Source organism: Streptopelia decaocto, assembly GCF_964273445.1.
Source record: "Streptopelia decaocto genome assembly, chromosome: 5".
In the NCBI taxonomy this organism is placed as follows: Eukaryota; Metazoa; Chordata; class Aves; order Columbiformes; family Columbidae; genus Streptopelia; species Streptopelia decaocto.
In genome coordinates this window covers 23,750,139-23,774,545 of record NC_138659.1, presented here as the reverse complement: position 1 = coordinate 23,774,545, position 24,407 = coordinate 23,750,139, and the positions used below count along the sequence as shown (strand labels likewise).

General features: G+C 39.9%; 1 protein-coding gene across 2 annotated transcripts; it reads right to left on the bottom strand.

Moving 5' to 3' along the window:
* Positions 1-235: 235 nt before the first annotated feature.
* ALG14 (ALG14 UDP-N-acetylglucosaminyltransferase subunit) lies at positions 236-23,477 on the bottom strand. 2 transcript variants are annotated; one of them, XM_082054064.1, is made up of 4 exons: positions 22,907-23,477; positions 20,609-20,682; positions 15,627-15,749; positions 236-758 (listed from the first exon to the last, which is right to left on the bottom strand). In XM_082054064.1, the coding sequence occupies exons 1-4, from the start codon at positions 23,031-23,033 to the stop codon at positions 528-530; spliced, it is 555 nt and encodes a 184-aa protein (XP_081910190.1). In that variant the 5' UTR covers positions 23,034-23,477; the 3' UTR covers positions 236-527. The 2 variants fall into 2 exon arrangements, with proteins under 2 accessions (XP_081910190.1, XP_081910189.1); XM_082054063.1 differs by having other exon boundaries at positions 251-758; positions 20,609-20,760; positions 22,907-23,424.
* Positions 23,478-24,407: the final 930 nt, after the last annotated feature.

The following is a 24,407-nucleotide window of genomic DNA, read 5'->3' as shown; positions in this document are numbered from 1 at the left end:
AGGAAAAATGATACTGGTTAGATGCTTTGGGGGTTTTGGAAGACTGTAGAGTACAAACTGTCATGAAGCCAACTTAATATAACAGTTTCCTTTATACTATAAGGATTCACAAGGGACCTCACTGCTAGCATACAGGAAATAAACTCTGTTGTGCTAGAACAAGACTTTGTTTCTTACAATTTAGAAAACTACACAAAGTTTCCTTACAGGAAATGTTACATTCATTCAAATTCCCATATTTATTTGTAGACAAAAAATGCCATTCACATAGCAGGAAAGCTAGATGAAAACAGAGAGAGCATAGACTTAAGGCCATTATGGGGTATTGGTGAACAGATTTACGTGATGGCAATAAACACAACTACACAAAAATGTACTTAAATATAGAGCTATCTTTATTATTGTCTTCTTTTCCAGTACCAGCCTAATTTCTTGACAGGAAACCTTGAAAAGAAATTGCTACATGAATGCATTTCTTCAGTGAGGAGCTTGCAGAGTTCATTTTAGGTAAAGCTTGTCTTCTGTTGTTACACGATTCTACCAAGATATACTGACTTTGGATATTTTTCCTTTAGACCAGGCCACTGAACGATGAAATAATCTGAAAAGTAGTAAAGAATCTTTCCAGACAGGGATAAGGTTTCCACGCGGCAGATGCTCTCTACATACACAATGATTGCTCTCTTTATTCCTAGAAGCCCAAGAAGAAGAGCAGATATACAGACAGGAACACATGTTCCTGGTCCATTGCACAGTATCTAAAAGAGATGAAACATTTTACAAAAGTAAAACACGAGTTTTTTCATACGGTAAATAATTTAAAGTGTATATATTCACATAACATTACATTTACAAAAAAATTACTTCCAAAGATATTTTAAAAAACAGAAGAGGCAGCTGAATATGGAAAGAAAGGGGGAGGAATGCAGCAAACAAAATACATAATTTCAAAGTAGCTGCCAAAAAATATCATCTTTCTTTACAAGTCAAAGAGGGGGAGAAAAGCTCTGAGATGGCAGTCAATTTCTATGAAGGATGCAGAATTCCTTGACTCATGGGTAACTAAAACAGCTTCGAACCTCAGTGACAGCTTTGTGTTGTATCGATCATGAGATTTGTGGACAGATTAAGGCATAATCTGGTGAAAGAAGTTTAATTAGGATTACTAAACCTGGGATACAGTTATAAACCTCTTGAGCTCTGGCTTAAGTCAGCAAAACACTTAAGAGTTCAGCAAAAATGTGCTGATGAATTAGGACCTTCATCAGAATTTACCAGCTGACATGCATGACTGGTTTTTCTTCCTTTTTTTTTTTTTTTTTTTCTTTTAATAAACACTAGTACACAGAAACAAGCATACAAAAGGAAGGTGTTTTGGTAAATACGTGTCATGTCCTTGTAGCAGTGGATCTTAAATTCACTTACAAATGAAAACAGTAAAATAAAGTGGTCTTTCAATTTTAGACATTGGTAAACTGAAAAACAGATTGCTTAAAAGGTTAAAACCAGGGTATATTAGACACTCTGCGTGGGTATCAAAATTGATTTCAGGCAAGGAATTTCTTACTAAATTTAACTACTACCATGTAATCAGCACTTTTGTGCACAGCTGGGGTTTACATGGAAATAAAGAGTTCTTTTATAAAATTATGGCTCTATATCCTATAAACTCTTTTTTTTTTTTTTTTCCAATTTCACCAGCTTGTGAAAGATACTGTATTGGTGGTGGAAAAAAGAATACCAGAGTTTCTGTTTCCGGGGTGTAGCAATCATTCCTGAATGCTTCCCTCCCTGCTTTGTGGCAAGATCCCACCGATAAACTGGCTCACAGCACTTTGCCTCAGCTAAGATCAGCAGCAGCTTTGGCGTTGCTGAGTTCCAGATTCTCTCCCCTCTCCTTTCCTTTGCCTTTAAGATGGCCCCAAAAATCTAGCTCGGGGATGTGGTGACCATAATGCAGTGTTTTCTTATGAGAATCAAGAGAAAGCAATACTGTATGCAAAATTATTCTGATCTTATATGAACTATCTATTTAACCAAGACTTGCTGACATTTTCTGGAAGTCCCTTACAAGCAACATGCTGTATACTGGTTTAATGTTGAGATTTTAGGGTATCAACAGCCACAAATACTTGCAGAAGAAAACTGCAGCAGTGTAATTCTTTCGTATTAGCAAATAAATAGCTAAGAAGCAAGGAAGCTGAACACATCAACTTGGCATACTTGATTTTTGAAATCAGAGTAATATACTACGGTTTAAAACCACCTGCTGAACCTGATTTCAGGTAATCCATGCTGGGACTTTAAAACCTACTCTACAATCTGCTGAGAATGAAGATACATTTTTTTATACATTTGGCTTGGCAAGCAAGGAGACAAACCAACCACACATGCTGCCTTGTAGCATTTCAAATAAACTTTTCCACACCTGTGAACTAAACCATGCATTTTGCCCTATTTCTTGACAAGTTTGATTAATTTGCAATGATGTTGATTGTGCTACTGCTACATGGCAACAGATGCACCAACTGCAGAGGGCATCAAGGTTTTATAGCGGCATTGAGAAGCAGCATTTGAACCGAATGGGTTTTATGTTTGTTTTTTCATATCTAAATTAAGGCATGTTTAGGTATGTCTAACATTTGTTACCGTAGTGTAAGCATAGGCATAAGAAACAAGTGTTCCAGAGTCTAATACTAAAAAATATCAATTGCAAATATGATTTTGATCTGGTAGACATCCTAACATTCTCCTCAGCCCAGAAACTGAGACTTGTATAACAGGTTTTATAAAAATGCTGAATTATTACAATAATGGTCTTTACCAAGCCACCATGTCATACACTTCATCCTACTTCCCCCTCCTTATTAAACTTGGCTAGTAGCTCCACTCTTTTTGGTATTTGGTATTCTTGTGTCTAGATGCACACACAAAGGTAAATGCTAGAATGAATTCCAAACTAATTGTAGGCACAAAAGTTCATGTAAAGAAACAATACCAAATGGATCTATTTGTGAATCTATGCACTGCTCAAAAGGCCACACTGACTTGCTATTATTACTTTACTGAGGTGCAAAAGAGAAAAGCAAAAATCAAAATTGAAATAATAAAAAAATACCCTTACAATACCCAGGTTTTGATATGATATGCTCAATTTATAGCTTCTACTGACTGTTTAAAATTTGTAAGCTCCTTCTCAGATGCCCTTTGATTCATGGAAAAGTACTTCCATGGGGGAAAAAAGATCATGAAAATTATGGACTAGGCATCTCTAAAAATACATGACCCGATCATAACTCCTACATCTTCTGCTCCTTCCCCTTCCACACATACCCATTCAAACCAGACAAAGCACATGTGGCTCTACAGGATCTCTGTATGCAAAATGCCCCTAAAATACTCTGACTATAGATGTTTCTATTCTGCAATGCTCAGGTTTAGCAACTGTCTCATGAAAGAGACTCTGGTATAAACCCGCTGAAGCCAACAGACAAATAGATCCCTATCTGAATTTGGGGTCATGATCTGTAAGTCACAACTATTAATCAACCTTTCTGATCATTAAAAGTTAACCTTGGGTTAACCTTCAGTGCGTGTCTAGAGACATGTCGTACCCAGAACTGGTGCAGTTGTTCACATGTTGGAGTGGCAATTCCCCTCCAAAAATCTGGTCTGACCAGTCCTGCTTACTCCCTCTCACACCGTCAGCAGGAAGGGAGACCAGTGGTCCTGCTGCTTGGAATCCAACATCAGACACTCATCAAGGGATACAGGGGAAACTTCTGACAAAACTAATATGCACATTCTAAAGAAGAGGAACCGTTGTGGAATCTATAAGCTTGAAATGCTGCTGTTCAGCTCCTGCCAGTATATGAACTTGTTGATGGTGGAAAGGAAGTGAATCATCTACACCCTTACTTAAACATGTGAGAGAAGATGAACTGTCCGAGTAGTGAATTTCAAAACACTGGCCAGAAGTAAATTTTGGAGAATGATTGACGCCTTCTACCTTGAAAAGACCAAGGCTTTTGTTTCTCCCCTCCAGCAGAATATAAATATCTCTCAGGGAATCCAGTGCAATCATTAGTAAGCTGTGGAGAAGGCATCTATTGGGCAAGAAAGGACCAGGGCCTCTACAAGGTCAACTGGCTATTCAGGGTTAAGTGTTTCCCAATATCTATTTACTTTAGCTACAAGGCTGCCTGTAAAATATTTGTGCTGCATGAGATATGTCTCTGAAGAGCTCTAGTTTATTTGGTTCAGCCTTCGTCGATGGGGCAGCAGAAAGGGGGAAAGAAGGGGCCAAAGACCATTTTTGTGTCACCTTTGTGAACTCTTGAGCTGCAACTGCCCAAGGACTTTCTTGGTCACTGGACTATCCAACTTTGCTGCCAACAAGCTGTCAGGGGTCATTCCAGAAGCTGGTGCTTCAGGTCTCTTTACACCATTTACATTCACCTCTAATGCAAACAAATGTCCAGCTAAGTGTTAAATTGCCTCACTGGCTGCCTGGCTTCACAGCTAGGCCTTATAAACCAAATTCAGCATACTAAAATCCTTTACCAATTAAATGTAACCAGACTTTTAAACAGTACAAGAAACTAATCAATCTGTATATTAATGGAGGTGTAAAAGTAAAGGATCAGAATACAACATTAATACTTAGCAACTCTCTCTATAAATCCAATTTCATATTAATCACTTTCATATAAAATGGAATAGTTCTTGCTTTTCTGTTTCATATATTTTCTATGGCTGCTGGAAGAAAACAAGCTAAGCCAGCAGTCTGGCACACTGGGAACGCTGGCACAGGGCACCACGGCTGATAAAAGCTGCTTTGGAGTGGTGAATGCAGCACTGTAGCAGAATGACATTTACCAGCTAAAATACTGAAAACGCAATTCAGAGCTTCACGGGATTAAATGTCAGGCCACTGGTTAAAACAGAAATGAGTAAAGCAGAAAACTCGCAGTTTTTCTTATAAATATGACATACATTTGCTGTATATCTTTAATAAGCACAAGTATTTGAGTACTTCTTATGCTCCCAAATTACAACAAAGAGAGGACAATGTAAATCCCCCTAAACGTAGTAGAAAGTGGAAAACTAAGGTGAGATTTGCTTTGCATAAGAAACTGTCAACACCAGCTGTTCTCCTTAACGACTTCCACAGAGATTGGCCTTTGCCACCTGGACGAGAGCAGAAAACCACCCGGGTTCCTGGGGCTGGGCAGGTTTGTGGTGTGGGGGTGTTGGTTGCTGCTGTGGGGTGAGGAGCATGTGTGGATGGTCAACTGTGCTGCTCATCAGCTACCCCCCAAGAGTGTGTTTAGGACATTGCTGTGATCTCCTCAGTCCTGGTCCCTTCCTCACAGTGCTGAACAACTGGAAGTAAGAATAAGGGAATGAATGATGGTGATAGAGAACTACTAGAAGAGGCAAAGGTTAGTAGAGTGATACAAAACTAATCTAAGCTGGGTTTAATTGCATGACCTTTGTTTATCTGTGGAAGTAAACAGCCATACTTTTAACAATGTAGGGGGAAAAAGAATAGGTATTTTCTGCTTCTCCAGAACAAGTGTGGGCCTAAAAGCAGTAATTTTAAAAATAATTCTGTTTGTGTTTTTGCTGGACTGCTAAAACTTGGCTTTTGTTGAAAAATACTTCCTTTCAATGGCTATTTAACATGTGCAAACAAAAAATAATTGTTTAGTGTATTAAGATATGAAAACCCAGAAAATATCTTTGTGGTGTGTCAGAAAAGGCAAGGAAACTAGAATAGCTGTTCCTGATATATTAAGGAAGACAAGGGAAAGAGGCCAAAAAAAAAGTAAGCATGGAAGAGAGGAAGTGGAAAACCAGTTTGAATTACAGTTGAAAAGAAGTTAGCACAGAAGAAAAAGGAGTTTTATAACATGATTATACTACCATACTCTCAGAGAACAGATTTAGGATAAAAGCTTGCCTGCTTGCAAATAAGGCTTTATTTAAAACCAAAACCAAATTCCTTAATTCCTCTATCAAGAAAAAGGAGGAATATAAACCAATCTCAATCACCTTTGACAAGAAACTTGGACCATCTACTGATCTGACAAAACTCCTCAGCCAAAAATATTTTCAGCAGAAAGTTCCTTCATTTGGACCAAGTTTGACAAGTTTTCACCTTGCCAGGTGAAGTGAATTCTGGCTTGGGAATGAGTTTCCAAAGGTCAGCAAGGAAATGCACCAGTTAGAGAAAGCAGTTAAAGGGATCGTAATCTGGGCATTATATATTTTATATTATTTTATATATATTATATAATTTTTATATATATTATATAATTTTTATATATATTATATAATTTTTATATATATTATATAATTTTTATATATATTATATAATTTTTATATATATTATATATATTTTTATATATATTATATAATTTTTTATATATATTGTATATATTATATTATTTTATGATGACAGACACCCAAATGTTGTGCTGTTGGTAGACAGACTTACATAACAACAACAACAACAAAAAGCACCATAGCAAGTTACAATACATGGAAACCTTACAAAAATCACCTTTTATGAAATTCTAGAAACAATAGCAGACAAAAATAATAAACCTTTCACAAAGGTACCAGAAGTAACAATAAACAAAATTCAATGACACATAAATACAGAAAACTAAGAGGGGCAGAAGACTCTGTCTTGGCATAAAGAAAGCCTCCCTCATGAAACCACAAATCTGACTATAGAATAACCCAGGGGATCTTTCAGAAACAAGGGAAATGGAGCAGAGAATGAATTCAGTGCCAGGGGAACCGTACAGTCACATTTAGTGAAAGCTGAGTAGAAGTCCTTGGACACTGAAAGGAAAAGTAAAAGAAAAACCATAACAACACGCTCATTTTAATGTCAGGGCTAGTTCTGGACTCTTGCACTCACCAGGTAGGAGTTAGGGGCTTGACATTGCAGTATTTTATTGCCTTGTATGATTTCAGGGTATAATAACAAATGGTTTTGTTTGTGTGTTTTTTGTTTTGCTGAGCTGAGGTTGTTTGCTTCTGTGGCCCAAGAGGAGAGAATCTGCAAAGAATTCATTTCTATTCTGCTATATAAAATACAGCATCTAATGAGCTCATCAGCACTTGCCTGCTTTTAGTATTATCTTACTGCTTTGAAAACTTCCTATCAGTGCCCTGCAAGGTGACTATTTTTCTCCTTCACCTACAGAAGCACTGAGTGCTGCCTGCAGGGGCAGCTGGAACCTGGAGTCTGGGTCTCAGCTGTTCCCACTTGCTGCCCTGGGACTCAGCTCAGGTCCCTGCCCAGCGTCTCCTCAACAGCCCCTGTACCTGTGGGAAACAGCCCTGCACTTGTGGGACCAGATCTCTGGAGGTGCTCTAATTGTAAAATTAAACTAAAGCACTGGTGAAACGATATCACCCATTTTAATTGTAAATATATTTACCTTATGAGATCATGGCCAAGATGCAAGCCTGGAGAGTCAAGAAACCAGGTTGTACCCACAGCTCTGCTATGGACTCACTATGGGATTTGGTGTACAGTGCTTCCTTTCTCTCATACCAGTATTTTTTACTTTATCAACAGGAAAACAATAATTTACTCCTCACAGAGGATGCATCTAGATTCCTGTATATCCTTCTCAGTGGAGATCTCCAGGTATGAAGAGTATTTTTTATTAGTGTGCATTCTGATTCAGTAGCATACTCAGAGAATAAGATAAAATGTATGTGCTATTTTCTTTTGAATATAATTATTTTAAAATATATTCACACATAAAAGGTCATATCCATTATGAACCAACTTCTGCTCGTAGCTTTGATCACAATTTAAGCCTGGATGGCAAAGAGAAAAATTGTTACTGCTTTCACAAATGAGTAACTCTCAAAGGTTTCAAGAGAAACTTTGTCTCCATGGAGGTAATGCAGTTATGATAGAAACAAGATCCCTTCTAGGGAATATAAATCTATTTGCTAATATGAAAAACAAGAGAAATCTGAGAATTTAGAAGATAGATACTTAAGTATGTGGAAGGGAGTGTCCTTGTTAAAGTTTTGCTAGTCTAGCTCTTTAACATGTCTGAAAATTCAGGTTTTCAACTCAAGGAAAACTAGCTTAGAATTTTTAATATATTTTTAAGGTTGAAAAAAAAGCTTATTACTGCTATTGGTGGAGAGAAAGAAGAATTTCAGGTTCTGTTTAAACAATATAAAGGTCATTACCTAGTGGCTTATTCTTTTTGAATAGTGAAGATCTTATCCTTATTTTATTCACTTTTGTGCACAACTTGAAAATAAAAACAGCTAAAATTTCATACCCTGATTTTTGTTTGAACCTACCTGCGGCATGCAGGCTAGGACAAAAAATCTAGATGCGTGGTCTGATGTAAATTGGGTAATTAAAGTAGAATTGAATTATACATGGGTATACTTTAATTTTCTACTGTCTAAATCACTTGAATCATCCGGACGCAAACAGGTAGTTACAGTGTTCAATAGCAACAGCTTGTGCTCAGGCTGGTCAGTGCCTATAGCTTGTGGCATTGCCCGCAAAACACTTCTAGTTCACTTCTGTGCATCTTGTTGTTTTGGTTCTTGTTATTTTCATACAATACACACAGTAGGTAAGGTGCTCTTCAAAACAAGCAGAGACATGTGTGGTCCTACAGGCAGATTACCTAACTAGGAGAAAGAAGATCAGTGAATGTCAGAATGGGATGAGGAAAGTGGAATAGCAAGGACTTAAATTAGCAAATTAGCACACTGTGCAGTTGGGTTTCTAATGTGCACTACTTTTTTTTTTTTTTTCTGAGTATTTTCAGCATAGAATGAAATATATTGGGAAGGATCACCAACTCAATCGTTTTCCCAGCTCTCAGTTTATAGAAGCTTGGGGAGAGGGAGACAAAAATCCTGCCTTGTGGATTTTTCTATGGGAGAAAAGGAGAGGTTCCACAAAAGCACCAGGAACTTGATTTAACAACAGGATTTAGTTTTAACAGCACAAGGCATTGTCACTTCTGCCTTCTAAGCACTTAGTGGCCTGACCCAGAGTTACCAGCTGAGTGCCCCCAGGGGCAAGAGACAAGGGAAGGGGACCAGCAGATGTGATTTGGATCAGCATCCACACGCAAAGTAGTGAGAGAAGCTCTAGTTTCTGGATCTCAGCAGAGCTCAGGAGTTGGGCTCTGCCTGTGGCTATTTGACACTGTAAAGATGCAAATAGCTCGGGTCTGTTTCTGGGTATGCCTAGGGGCTCAGCTCATGAAAAGAAAGATGACTGGGTCATTAAGAGCCTCAGAAGTTAGGCAACAACTTAGTGAGGAAATTTTGAGAATCTAGATTTTGATGCATAAAGAAACATGCAAGTTTGACTTGCTTTTTGATGAAGGTAACCTTAGGCACCCTGCGTAACTGCCCCTATATTTCAGGTGAAATGTGGCAGGTCTGTCACTGGGATTAAAAGGCCTTTGGAGTGGTAGTTTCTATCTGTGTGCATGATGCTTCTGCAGGCATGTGGAAGCAGAATGGGACATGTGAGCTCGGCATCCTCCCCACTCTAGCTGCCAAATGTAAAATGAGAAACATAGAACAAATTACTTGAAAATAATAATAAATGACAGGTGAGAAAGTGGTACTAATACTCAAGTCTGTTGGAATGCTAGTGTTGGTCATAAAAAAATTAACACCCAGACTAGTGGGACCAACCAAACACCATGATCTCCACCAGCAATTTGGGTCAAGAGATAGTGGCACCAGTGAGTCTTGTGAGAAACTGTCAGAGATGGATAGAAGGTTGGTTAAAAAAGAACAATACTACCAAGGCAGATGCAGGCTGGAGAATAAACTCCCTGCCCATATTACCATGGAGTGGGTCTGTGGTTTATTGCTGCTGCTAAGTTAGTAGGAAGCAGAGGAAATTTGACTCCATGTGGGTGAAAAAGTTGGTCATGAAACAATTCAGTAAAAAGCTTTTGCCAAGTAAGTGAAATGGTGGTTAACGAACTACATTTGTAGCTACAAACACTAGGTACTAGTTGTCTTTCAGCAAGCTGTTATCGTTTTAAGGGTCACCTTGTTTGAGCCTGAGCTTGACTAAAGTCTCTTGGTGAGAGTACCATGAGAAATACCATCTAACCTTTTAGAGTCTATTTAAAAACAAGGGCTTATCTCCTGATATCAAAAAGTACTGTTTGTTATAGTAGCCTGCTTCTACTCAAAAGGAAATAAGAAATTGCAAATCTCAACATGTCTTTCATTAGTCAAGCATTAATTTAACTAGAACATGAAAGTAGTATTTTAGGTAAGCTAAAACTGGTATTTTGTATATATAAACATATTTGAGGCTACCACCTAATCACTGCAGTTGGTATAGCAAGAATCTGCATCAAATACCTGTCTGAAATGTCTTTACAATGCAAAACCTAGAGGTATTACAATCTGTATCTGTGTACCAGTGGCCTGGTTCAGCAGTCAGATTTAGTGACACTGTTCACTTGAAACCATGCTTTATAACGTCTATGGAAGCGTGACCAGGGTGTTCATTAGGTTCATAATGAACCTGATAGCTGAGGAGTTAAGACTGATCCATCTTTAGTTTAAACTCTGTTTAAATCTAAGATCTCAGTTCATGTTTATTGTTATTTCTATCCTCCCTCTGAAATGCAGTGTCTATAGGCATGTCTAACAGGCAGTCACAGAAAGAAAAGAGCTACAACCTGGCAGTAAACTAACTGATCTGAATAGCTTTAGACATTTATCTGTGCTCAGCAAAGGGTAATTCTCCATTGTGGCTGCAGGGCAGCTGTACACAGCACACAAGGTAGAGGAGGGGTGAATAAGTCTCGTCTTCATTAACACTGAGAGGTTAAACACATTTGGATGGCTTAACTTGTTTTCTTTTTAGACTATACAATTTGTATCGCTGACAGTCTTAATTTGCTGTTCATACTCTCGCCTGTTTTTATCCCAGAAGAACAATAGTAGATCAGACATACTGTAAAATCAGTCTGGTCCAAAAGAATTATAAATAGTGGGGAAAGATTCAGTGTACAAAAGAATGCACCAGAGAGACTTAATACTGTATTATACAAAGTTCACTTGTTACGAAGTAAATAGAGGAAAAATGCCACCACCCAGATTTTGTAGTTTTCCACAAAGTTCTAATAAGAACTGTGACATAAGGGACAATAACTTATTATTCATCATAGTAATTTATTAAAGTCCTGTGAACCTAAGACATTTTGAGCAGGGCACAAAGAACGGAAAATCTTGGATAAATGAAATAATGATCTCCTTTCACATAGCTTACTGTGTGAACACTTCTGTAACAACTCCAGAAGCCCATTGTAGCGAATTTAGCCAGTCAGGGGACCAGGCCTGTGTGATCGGAGGTGCAGTCATAAGAGAACTGGTAGACTGCTAGAAGCAAAATCAGCTGTGCAGCTTTTGGGCTTCTAGAAACACCCATTCAGCTGACAGCTGGTGGGAGGGAGATGGGAGAGCTTGTTGTACTTGCTGTGCAAATGTAAACTTCTTACTACAGACTTCCCATGGGTAGGTGGCCCTAATGTGGAAGGACGGCCTTCTTTGCCTGATTTAACCCAGGCTTTTCCAAACAGCAGTGATCTGAAAAGATCTGTCTCAGCCTCTGTAGAACACTGAGGCAGTAGGAACTGCTGAGAAGTGTCCCCAGAAAAGCAAAAAAAGTCTGGCCCTAAGGGTTCAGGATGCACAATCCACTAATGAATGGAGCTTTTCTCACAGTGTTTCTGTGCAATTCTAGGTGAAATTTAATTACATTAAAGGAGAGTAAATCACTGACCCAATTACATAGTGCATCCATGGCTGAAAACAAGGACTGGATGCAATCTATGTACAGCTTTCTGCTGTGTGGTGGACACATGTTCTTAGTTTTCAGTTTGAATTTCAGGTATGCCAGAATGACCAGAATAATAACAACCCAGCCAAAGGGCTCGATCACCTGGAGACCTCATTTCAGGGTTGGCGAATCAGTCCAGAGACAACAAGGACAATAGTTCTGTAAGCAGCAAGAGAACAGACGACTGGTTTCCTCTGAACTTACTGACTCAAGCATATTATAGGAATGCTGTAACATCAGTTTATTCCTTTTTGGACATCAAATAATCTGTGTAAGATTCTGTAATTTTTTCTGGTTTTGGGAAAAATCTCTGTGCAGCTTGTCTAGTTTTCTATAACTGTCCAAGTAGGATTTGCATCTTTCCCAAGATAGTAGATCTTCTAACATCTTATTCTGGTTTTACATTTCTTCTCAGCCTTTCTCTCAGTGAGGGCAATAAAAGTCCTCCTTCTCTGACCTGTTGCCTGTTTTTGTGGTAGGAATTGGCAGTCTCTGAGTCTATGACTGCCTATTACATCTGGCTGCAGCTGATGAATGGTTTTAAAAGCTTTTCTGAGGAAAGGAAGGTGTAGGCAGAGTGTGCTGGCACAAGACTTGCTTTCCTGGAATTTTAGGCCTCTGCATAGAAAGCCTATCTAAGGCTGACATGTTGTAAAATCTGTCCAGCCTGCAAAACACTCTGATACTTACAGTTCCGTAATTCTTGGCTATAGGAACAGAAGCTGATCATCACTTTTGACATCTTAATTTTGTTACTTGGTTTAATACCTCTAAAGGGACTTAACTGTGCAGAGCACAGATGTTCATAAGTCAGAAATGGGCCTCCTGGAGATGATCTCAAACTGAACAACTAAGCTAACTTTTACATTTCTTAGACTCTCTGGAGGCCCATTTCAAGTGTGGGTCAAGTCCTGCAAGACAGCAAAGGTCTCTTGGAAGCCGCTCACTATCTTGAAGAAGGGTTAGATGGAACTGCTTTCTCATGCAAAGTAAACTAAGAAGCTTTGCCAGAAGATCGGTGTGAGATACAAAGGAGACACAGTGCTCATGTAAATAAGCACATATAAAGTAACTCCTGTGCAGCCAGGGTTGCTCTTTCCCCTTTACAGCTATTTTGGCTCCACAGATATGCTAGTTACACCAACCTAAGCCTATCTGCTCCAAATCTTGCCTTTGTGAGCCTAATGGTTCAGGCTCCCTTTGCAGTACTTCTCTTGCCCTGCATTCCTTGGAAAGTGCAAAATTTCTGCTTTTCTCTAGCTTTTGGGTGTCTGGAGAAGATTTCAGTCATTCCTTCAAAGGCACACACATTTCTGACAAGCCTAAAAGGAAGTGTAAGGATTTGGGAATCACTCAAATGTACAAATGACTTAGAAGCAACTCAAAGTTGTCTCTCCCTCCTGCAGTTAAACAAAAACAGTTGCCTAGACTGAAAATGTACAGTATCATGAGCTTTACTGTTTAAAAATATGAAGCTCTCAGCATGATGTAATACAGTGCTTGTTTTTAAATTCGGGTGTTGATTGTCGTGCCAAAAGTTATAGATGAGTCCTGCAAATGCTAGCATTTGTCCCACCCTTTCTAGTTCTTTAAACTACTAAGCATTACGTTGTGCTAAGAGTAGGGGGAATTGCAATTTACCACAAGTATTTTCTTCTAAAGGCAATTAAATATTACCAGTTATTCCACATACCACACAGAATCTTTTCACTGGCAATGTGAGGCATTTTAATCCCCAAATCACTCTTGTTTGAGAAATGCTTTGAAATATTTACAGCTCTCTGACTTCTTATATTTTACAGAATTCTTAAACTAAGATGTGTGTAGAAGTAGTAGTGTGCAAGCAGCTTTCAAGTGGTGTAAGATTTGGCACAAGGCCAGAGATGCTCCTGCCAGCAGCAATACCAGCTGCTGTGGTGGTTGATGATGGTACCTGGCAAAATAGTATTTGGGAACACCCTCCCCTCCAGCCCTTCTCTAATCACGGATAAGGACTCTTTAGATAGCATTTTGAGGCAGTTGGTCCCTTAAACGCCACAAAGGGCTTAAAGGCCTTGCTAAAATGTATTCTTAATTTTACAAGGACAAATGTTTTTCAAAAGCATTAGGCTTTCTACAGCTTATCACAGCATATCAACCCCAACACAGTTTCTAGTAATTCTACATGTAAATCCCACTGTCACTTTAAATGCCTCTTGTAAACAGAGAAACCACGGAATTAGATTAGTAACTTCCTGCTCTTTTTCTGTGATGTCCTGTTGACGCTTTGGGTGATAAGCTACACAGTGAGATTTTTCCAGTCAATTTCTTTTGCAATAATAAGTTTAAAAAAGTATATATATTAAATAAAACCAGTGATGTAGCAAAGTGATTCCTAAATATTTGTTACTCACCTCTGCTGTAAGATGTCCACTTCATGTAAACATCTCTCTACTATTTCCCCTGCAAATAAAGTTACTGTATGCCATCTTCTGCTCCCTCCTAATGCTAGTTTTCAGAAGGGGCTTAAAAAAAACCCAAACAAACTACAAAAAGCTGCTTCTGTTGTTCTGCACACTAAACTGTTCTGAAAACTCCAGCAAGCAAGTAGCATTTGATCGGATAGGAACTGACCAGTACTTTTGAAGCCAATGAGATCAAATTATTCACAGCAGCTTCTCTAAACATTCAAACCACCACAAATATTTACAAGCCTCTTTAGAATTAGCTGTAGAGTTCACAGTGAGAGCTAAAAAAAGGCTGCTTACATCTGCAGTGGGTGTATATATGCTGCTACTAAATTATGAAAAATATCTTGTAACTGCAGAAGTTTTTGCAGGTTTCATTAAAATATTTTAAAACCCATAAAATATTAATTTGAAATTCTGCTAAAATAATACTAAAAAAACCCACCCCAACCCTCAGGTCTGGATAACTGATTCCTTAAGGTGACAGTAGCTCTAGCTAAAAGCCAGCTTGAACCAAAATTTCTTTTAAAGAATTGGGAGTCCAGTGTACTCTCTTTTGAGTCTAGCATTAACACAAAATTTTATTGATCTAATTATTTTATTTCTCTAATATGACAACCCTGGATACTTCTGGCTTGATTAAGTGTGTGAATTTTTAAATGAATGTTGTAATTAGCATGAGAGTGCAGTTTTGTGAAAAGCTTGAAAAAGGTACTGAAGTACAAGGAGTTGCCACTTCAGCAGTGATATTTTTTTGTCATCAGGTAATTAACGTCAGTCAACCAAATACTAAATAAATATGCACGTAGCTGAAAAGTCCATGTAAGCACAAGAACTGAATCTTTATATATTTCTGCTGGTCTGAACCTGCCCATTCCAGACTGGTCATACCATTTCAGGAGCAAGACCAGCCCACAGGATAACCAGGTTTTCAGGCACAGTTTGTGCTGTTGCAATCCCGAAGAGATGTTATCAAGAACCAGCAACCTCGTTTGTGCCAGCCCTGCCAGCATGAACTAGGGAGTGACACTCTCTGATGTTACCTGAAAACTCTGAGAGGGAAAACTGGTATTTGCTACTCTAATTCACCAGTAGTACAACCTGTTCTCTCTTTCTTGGTGTACTGCTGCTGTATCTCTTTCAGCTTTAATTTTACATTCAAAAGTGCTTTTCCTGTGAACTGTAAATCTAAGCATACATATGAGATACAGTCTGCAATTTCTTGATATTCCAAATGCTTTTATTGTGCAGATTAGCAAGTTCTTAATAATTCAAAGTTTACCTACCAAATCTGGTTTCAGTTTGTAGGTCAAAGGAAGGGAGTAAAGCATAGAGTACAGGGTTGTTACCACCGAGGAGCTCCAAGACTGTCTAACCTCGCGGCTTCTGGGAATGCGATCAAGGGTGAACTGGAAGAGAGCATGATAAGCTGAGTTGTTATTTTTCCAAGACTGCTGTTGCTCTTTCTATAGAGTTATTAGATCTGTCTGTGCCAAGTTTTTTTAAATCTAGCTTGGAAATGTTTGGGTATGAAACCTTTTCTTAGATGCCTTATTCAGTGTTGTGCTTAGCGCTCCTGGCAAAAAGGTGAAATGAAATACTAGAACTATCTAATTTTTAATCTCTTCTAATATTACTTTAAAACATTCCTAAGCTAATAAACAACTGAGCTACAGCAGCTTCACCAGCAGTATGTTAACGCAGTGCCCCATCTCGTGGTCAGCGAGACACAAGTCTAGGGCTGATCAGATACAATCCAAACAGTGACTCTCTTCTGCCTCTTGCCTGTTTAAATTCTTTGTGGATTTTCACCGCAGAAAACGTAACAACTTCTCGGTCAAAGTCCAGTGAGTACTATTAAAAATGTAACAGCACATATCACTGCCCTTTAAATGAATACTTAATGATTATTCAAAAGATATGGAAGATGAATATTGAAAATATTTGCATAATGAAACAGGAAAGAACATCATATCATTAAATAAAAAATAAGTTTAAGAACTAATTTTCTTTTATTTTCCTAGGAAAAAGTAGAGATTTACTGTGTGTAAAAGGTATCAAATTAATAAAACCAGATGTTTTCTGCTTATCTTGGAACACTAAAAGCAGTTAACAGTATTTAGGCTTCCTGCATTCTTCACAGATGGCTTTTACCTTGATGCAGAGGAATTGCACCTAAGAACTATTGCTGCAGCAGAAGGCAATCCCAATGCCAATGAATTTTTGACTGCTGAAATGAAAACCAAAGATAGTGGCTGCAGTGCACTGTTCATTAATGCTGACATGTTGTTTAGATCTGGACAATGGTCACTGTCTTGCTTCATATGGGACACCAGATCACTGTCACTCTGACATAAATCATATTGGGAGTGAGAGACTCTAAATATTATTATAAATACTGAAAATTGCCCAGTTACTCCAAATATAGCATTGCTAATTGTCATAGCTTAGCCTTGGTGATTTGCAACCAGAAAAGATTATGTTGCCGATAGCTGTACAGTAAATACCAACTACAAATGAGTCTTGAATAGCAATAACTGGGGCTTTAATGTATAAGGTGGAAAGAATTTAAAACAAATCAAAACAAAACAGCCTGCTTGTAAATGCAGAATATCAAGTTAATTTTCTTGACTGAAATGATCCTGTTTATCTGTGATAAGGTTCTTCAGTTGTGGTGATGCTGGCAGGTGTTAACAGATGTTATGAACTGGTTGTTTTGTTTTATTTGCAGGTGTTGAAACTCTGATTGCATCGGTCTGACAACAGAATATGGAAAAATAAGCATGCCCCCTGCTTCCCATTCAACAGGATTCTTGTTATCGCTACCTCTCTCTTTCTTGAAGCTTTGGAAAAAAATCAGGTAGTAAAAAGAGATTCTGTAAGTGGAGTTTAGACCTGGAAGAGAGCGGGTGATAAAAAGAAATTCTGTAACTGGAGTTCAGACCCTTGCGTAGTATTTGGTCCTGCAAGAAATATGTGTATGATAAGGTAGTTTTAGGCAGGTTGGGTTTCAGTGGAACTATTCAGGATGTTCCTTTCACTGGAAGAACAGTGTTAAACAACACTTGCCAAAAAAAGTATGTGATTTTTCTCCATCACAAAAAAGCTGGTTTCAGCGAAACTTGTCAGTATCAAAGTGGAAACTTACTTACAGAATTCAAGCAAAGATCAAACTGATTTCTTTCTATGTTCTTAAAAAAAACATGCTTGAAACTTTGCACATCATTCTTTATGTGATATGTTAGGACTTTAGCCCATGTATCAATCGATCCTTAAATATTAAGCTGAGAATGAAAACCAGATTTGTTTGTTTGTTTAAAAGCCACTGCCAGGTGCTTCTGCAATCCCAGCCTCTCATCTGATGTAGAGTGTTCCAGACAAAGGCACCTACTGCATCTTTTGCTGGAAAACTGCCTAGTATGTCTGATACTACAAACAAATTGCTCTCCTATCTTCTATGGTGTCATATTTTTGCATTTATTTTTCCTTACATCTTTGATGGAGTCTTTTTTGTTACTTGAAGACAAATGTTCCAAACTGGCAATTCTATATTAGTTGACTGGGTATTGCAATTTCAAAACGAGTGATGTAGTCCTTTACCTGGTCAATATTGTTGTTTTCCAAGTATGCAAGGAAAAGTAGATGGAAAATTGCCACTGCTGTGAATTATTATAATATGCTCAACTGGATATACTGCAATGCTGGCAAAGAAACTGGGTTTACGTAGTTACTTTTCCTGCTGAGGAACAAGATTTCCTAGCGTGGTATCTCTCATGAGACATAAAATGGAAAAGAACATGTGGTCAGATGAGCATTATATAAATGTTAATTAATCTGGTTGCTCATCTTGGACATAACAAATGGGCACATAAGAGCTGGTGAGGAAGTCATATTCTTCAGTCAACAAATCTAAGCTGTGTTTCTGCTGCTCGAGTGGGTCAGCAGGAGCTGCAGCACGTTCTCCGTGCTGAGCGCAGAAGGTTCCCAGAGCAACAGCTCTTGGGGCATCCATGTATTACAGAACAGTTGCAGTTACCAGCTGGGGGCAACAGAGAACAGAGAGGAAACTGATAGCAGGACCAGAGGCTTTTCATAGGAGGCATTTTGGATGTTTTTGTTTTGTTTTTTCAAGAGACATTTAGTAGGTAGATGTGCAGCATTTTGCTTCTCGTGAGCAAGATACTAATTCTGGCTTCCTTTTCTTCTCCCTGAATACTTGTAGCTTTTAGAACTGGGCTAGACCACAGATCAAAAAGAGAAATTGATTATATTTGTGGGGTTTTTATATTGGAATTTGTTAAATGTGTACACTGATTTTTCTGTTATGTTAGTATTGCAATCTGTCTCCTGTCCAATCCTTAGTTTTGGAAAAATTTACTTCCTTGACAAGATGAGGAAGGGAATGAACACAGGTTGAAGTATTCAGACTTTTCCCTTTCATTTATTCAAAGCTGCAAGAAGCTACTAACACATGATTTATAAATGCTTGATGATCTCCAGCATCCCCAGTGCCAAAACACACACTAGTTGAAAGCACACTCTGAAAGTTTGCAAATATGTTATAGGCGTGTGACCTTTACTTTCCAAAATGTATCTTCCATTTTCATTCTAAATATTTTTGTTCAGTGGAAAAAGAATGGCCAAAGGAAAATAAGCATGTGTTATCCAGACAGCAACCTCAGATGCAGCCAAAAATGTTCCTCTGGCTTTCGATGTTGAAGGAAAATACAGCTACATGATCTGTTAGCAGTTGGAGAGGGTACAAAAGGGAAGCTGTTTAGCAAAACTAAGTGAAGTAATGGAAAATGCATAATCCTTTAATACTCAAAATGTGTATTTTTAAGAAATTAAACAATTTAGGGTTGGACAATTTTCAGGTAAGTGTGTATGACTGTGTACATGACTACCAAACAAGATTTCTCTGAACAGGAAATACCTCCAGACACTTTACTAAACTTTCAAAATTGGTGCACGATGAGAGAAGCCACTGACACGCTCAATTTTAAACTAAATCATCTCCACTTGATTCAGCAGCTTGTGGTAAGCAAGGAACCTTTGTCTTCCAAGGTGAAAGTGGGGTAAACAAACTTAAAAATATCATTCCTGAGTGAGCCTGTTGCTGACCTGAGCAGCAGCTGCTTTACATTAAAAGGGGTTATTCTGAAAATCATTGGTACTGAGTCCTACAATCTTTTGTCCCAGTAGCACGGCTGAAGACAACAGAAATATCAGAAGTGCACCATATTAAATCAATACCATGTAAATAACTGCATGCTGTACTGCTTGCTCAGAAAAGCCTATTTTTTTTTTTGCAGTCTGAACATTCATTTCCATTGCACTGATTAAAATTTCTAAATAAAAATATACTGTCCACTAATTTCACTGGACATGACATCACACTTCAAGTACCCTGAGAGTCACACTGCTGTCTGTTAATCATACAGCAAACTAAGCAAAGTAAGCAAAAATTTGATAAAAATATCAACAAGATTTTCTTCCATGATTTTTAGGAGTTCAGCATTTGCTCAGGTCATCAACCAGAAAACTATCTGACATTAAGAGGTACTGCATACTTTTTAAACGTGTAACTAATGCTCAATTTTAAAATCAAACCAAAACACAGTCTAGAAACACACAAAAATAATACAGTTTCAATTAAGGTTTTCTTAGAGAAAGCATTTAATAATTTTTTCAAAAATATGCATGTCACTGAGGGAAATACCAGACTGAAAAATATAATTATAAAAACTCTACCATATTTCTGCTCCAGTATTTTTATAGCTACAAATAACACTTCTACGGTTAGCTGGTATACATAATTAAGAGAGATTTATTTTGTGCATACTTCTGTTGAGCAAGAAGATCAAGCTGCTTTCACTATAATTATGTTCGCTCATTGCTTCAAATGGATTAACGTGTTAACAAGAGGTAAAGGCCATTTTAAGAGAAAGTAAGGAAAGGTGGTAGTGAAAACTAGTATCAAGAATGGCATTTGCTTTTTTTTTGGTATATCTACTTTGCATTTTCAGTGTCTTTCTAGTATAGCATTAATCAATAGTTTTTATCTAGTTCACTTTTAAAAATGTAAAAACCAGTATGTACAAAATGCCACCTTCAGCTGAACTTCAGTGCAAGTGATTTTCAATACCTAGAAAATCAAAAGCACTTACTGATCTTAAAAACATCTTTTTAAAGAATCACTTCCAAATTGCCTTGAATGAGAGTGTTAAGATAATTTTATGTTACAAGAGCACATTTAACAAGTTACCTGGGAATTGGAGAATGTTTCAGCCCTTTTTTGTTCAAAAGAACGTATTTTAGCTTCACTCATTTCATCTGAGTCTGCAAGAATATAATGTCTAGGTGAGTATGACTCTGACAAACAGCTAAGTAACCTCAGGATTTCTGTTGTGTGCCCACCTGTAAAAACAAAATAAACTGCAGTTGGTTATATGAAACATGTTGTAACTTACAATTTCTTCAGCTGAATCAGTCACTTTTCCTTTTAAAACTTACTAGCACTACTATTATTAGTGACACTCTTCTGAGAGTAGAGGATTCAATTAAAGGATTGTTAAGACTGTTTAAATATTAAGTAATGAGATGAAGGCAATTCAGCTCCCACTGAGGCTATATTGCTGGAAGCTTTTCAGTTAAATGGGACTGAACCAGGATCACACAGAAGTACGACATTTGTGTTCAACATCCTGTACATGATGCAAAAACAACTGAGCAAAGGGTTATATGGTAGTGCATACTCCAAAGCTGCCCCGGGGTGCGATGCATCTGGCTGGGATGCAGCCGGGAGCTGTGCCGTGGCACCGCGCTCTGACCCTGCCCTGCACTCTGTCCTGTGCCAGCCCAGCTCGTGACATGGGCATGGAGCTGGCAGCAATTCCACTCCACAGCTATGCCAGCGTAAAGGCCAGGTGCTTATGGAATCAACAGTGCAGCTCCAGCCAAGCGTGTTAACTGCTGCCCTTGAATGGGTGTTGCAACCTCTTAAGTGCAAGGTCACCTTGTTCTAAGAGCTCATCTGGCACTGAACTGGAGAGAAGGGGAGGGTGTACTTTTTGCGGTTTTGGGGAGCAGGGTTAATATTTTTTTGTCAGTTGAGTTTCCTGAACCAGAGTTATAGGAATACTTGTAACAGCGGATGAAGAGAGGGGGAAGATGGTGTGTGTGGGTAGAGCCGGCTCACCTTTTACCTGTTAGGCCAGATTGGCTTAACATCAAACTCTACCTGTAAGTATGTGCATAAATGTTTCCTGGATCTGTTACTTTTCACTCTGCTGGAAGCTGCAAACCAAAACAGTAAAGCAAAAGTATTTCTGCTATGCCCTGCTGCCCAGGGCCATTATCCTCGTAAGAGACCTTTGCTCCACAAGTCAGACGCTCTTGGCTGGCGAACACCTGCTAAGCAGCCGGTGCTGTGCTGCTGCACCAGGCATGAGAGTTTGATGCCTTTCCACAGAATTTCATGCAGTATTTTTCAAACATTTTTGGAAGGATTGCCTCATGAGCAATCTTGTTGAAGCTTTCACAGATTTTAATGCAATCTTCTGAGTATTCACAGAACAGCAGGATATTCCTACTTCCAAGAAGCCTCAAAGAATAAGCTTGAACATTACATCAATCCTAACTGACTTAGGAATTATTTCACTTGGAATGCTTATGTATAGCGATGGTATTTTTTAGTATGTACAAACTAGATTCCATAGGACTGAAGGAAAACAAGCATGTTTCCAGTCCTACTGGAAGTAAAGATGACCTGAAAAATTGTAAAACTGCCAGTCAAACTCAGGTTGCTGAAAGACCTGCGATTATTACTCAATCAGTCAGTGTGCAAAAACCACAGGGGTACTGAGGTGATGAAATCAGAGTTTTGCCTGGATTTGGGAACTACAGATTTTCAAGGTAGCCTCATTTTGGGGGGAAATGAATTGCCCTGCAACTTCAGCATGTGTGTCCCGTTAGCATGTGGTGACACACGTGGACCACAGAGCTGCCTCTGACAGACCCACATGAGACCCTTGTGAGTAAACAAGAGACGTGGTTTGGGTACAATTCTTACAAAATGCCACGTTTGTGGGGGTTGTACCAATCTTTGGAAAACCTTGCCCTGAATTGCCATCCATCGTTTTCTGTCAGAAGACCAAACAGCTGCACAGGGCTGTCCTTCATCAGTTTTAGTCAGTACATTTATTAATGAAATGCATGTGCCACCTGAAGGTTCAGAGACCGAACTGTCAGACATAGATACGGATGAGAAATAAAGATGAACCTTAACAATTATTCAAATTAAGAACTAAAACACCCCAAGACAGGTGTCGGCCTCAAGGGCGCCCGGCCTGCACGGGTGGGGGCCCGGGCAGCGGCTCCCGACACACGGCCGCGGGCGGGCGGGCCGCCAGCGCGACTACAACTCCCGGCATGCACCAGGACACGCTGGCGAGCGCCGCCCGCGCCCTCGCTCCGCGCTGCATGCCGGGACCCGTAGTTCCTGGAGCCCTGCGCTGGCGCTCTGCGGAGCCATCCGCTCCCGCTGGCGGCAACCCCTACTCACCGGAGCCGGCCACCACCAGGAGCCTGAGGGGAGGTGTCCGCAGGCTGCGGGGCCTCCTCGCCAGCAGCGCCAATGGGACGAGCAGCAAGAGAAGAAGGAGGAGGGCGACAGGCACTAAGGGCTCCATGGCGCGGCCGGGGCCGTGCCGCCGCTCTGCGCGGAAGCACCTCCCGGCGTACGGCAGCCGGTGGGGCTCAAATCTCCCCGCGTCTCCGGCCGCTGCTGTAGCGCCGCTGCACAAGGGCTGTGATGGCGCCGGGATAGCGGCCCGCGGTGCAGCAGGCTGGGCTGGGCCAGCCCGGCGGGACGGGCAGCGGCCGCTGTGGGGCCGGCGGCGGCCCGGGGCTGGACTGGGGGACGCTGTCACCTGGTCTCGCCGCCCGAGCGGGTCTCAGCAGTTGCCCTCGGGCGTGTGGTGCGTGTTCGCGGTAATAAAGTGTGAGACACTTCCCGAGTGTGGCAATGGCAGGTCCGTGCTGCGGGGCGTGTGTGACGAGAGCTGCCCCTTGTCCGCGGGAACAGCAGAAACCGGCTGCACCGCGTCAGCTGCTGCCCGGCGAGCCCGGGGGTTCCGGAGCGTTCTTGTGGGGAGTGGGGCCGGGAGGGGAACGGGCGGGTGCGGTCAGTGCTGCTGCGGGGCCTGTCCCCCTGTCCCTGTGCTGCACGGGCTGCAGCGAGATCGGAGCGCTCTAAAGCCGAGAGACACACCGGAGCAGTCCTGCGGCTCCCCGGCCGCGTACGGATTCCTGCAGGAACCCGCAAGCGCACACAGGCATGAGCGTTAGCCAGGTATGCTTGTGTACGTGGAGTTATTTTACATAGCCGACAATAATGCATAAAATGAAGCATATTAATATTTCGCGGCCTCTCATAACTCTTGTTTTCATTCGTTTTAATACTTAGGTTTTTATTTCAGCGAGAAGTGTGGAACACCGGATCAGCACTCTTTTCACCTCTGTCAGCATCTGGTCTTTGTTGGGGAGATTGTGATGATTCAGCCACGGGACTAATCTCAGATGAGATGTGTGTTTGCTGGAAAGAGAATGACACCACATTTTATGATCAGGAAACAGTACCTTTTGTTTGTTGTTGTCCTTAAATTATGTGGCGGGGACAAGGCCTTCCTCTTGGCCTATGAGTCAGGATCAATGAATTCTAGAACTTTTTGGAGTGACTTGTCAAGCATAGGAAACACAACAGCAGTGCACTTATACCTCAAGTGCACAAACACAATAGATCTAACACATTGTGATTCTGTGTCTGTCTGCCATGGTTTCTCTGGCTGTTTTTCTTCCTTTTGCTTATTCTGAACAAGTTGGACTTTTTGTATCCCTGCCAGCCTTGGAAGCTGAATGTTTCTTTCTGATTTTTAACAAAAACTCATGCCAGGCATGGATTACAGTGATTATTACATAATTTACAAGTTAAAGATATACTTTTTAGCTACCCTTTGCCATCTTAGGATCTGAAGTAAAGTGAATCTTGTTGATTTGTGTCTCAG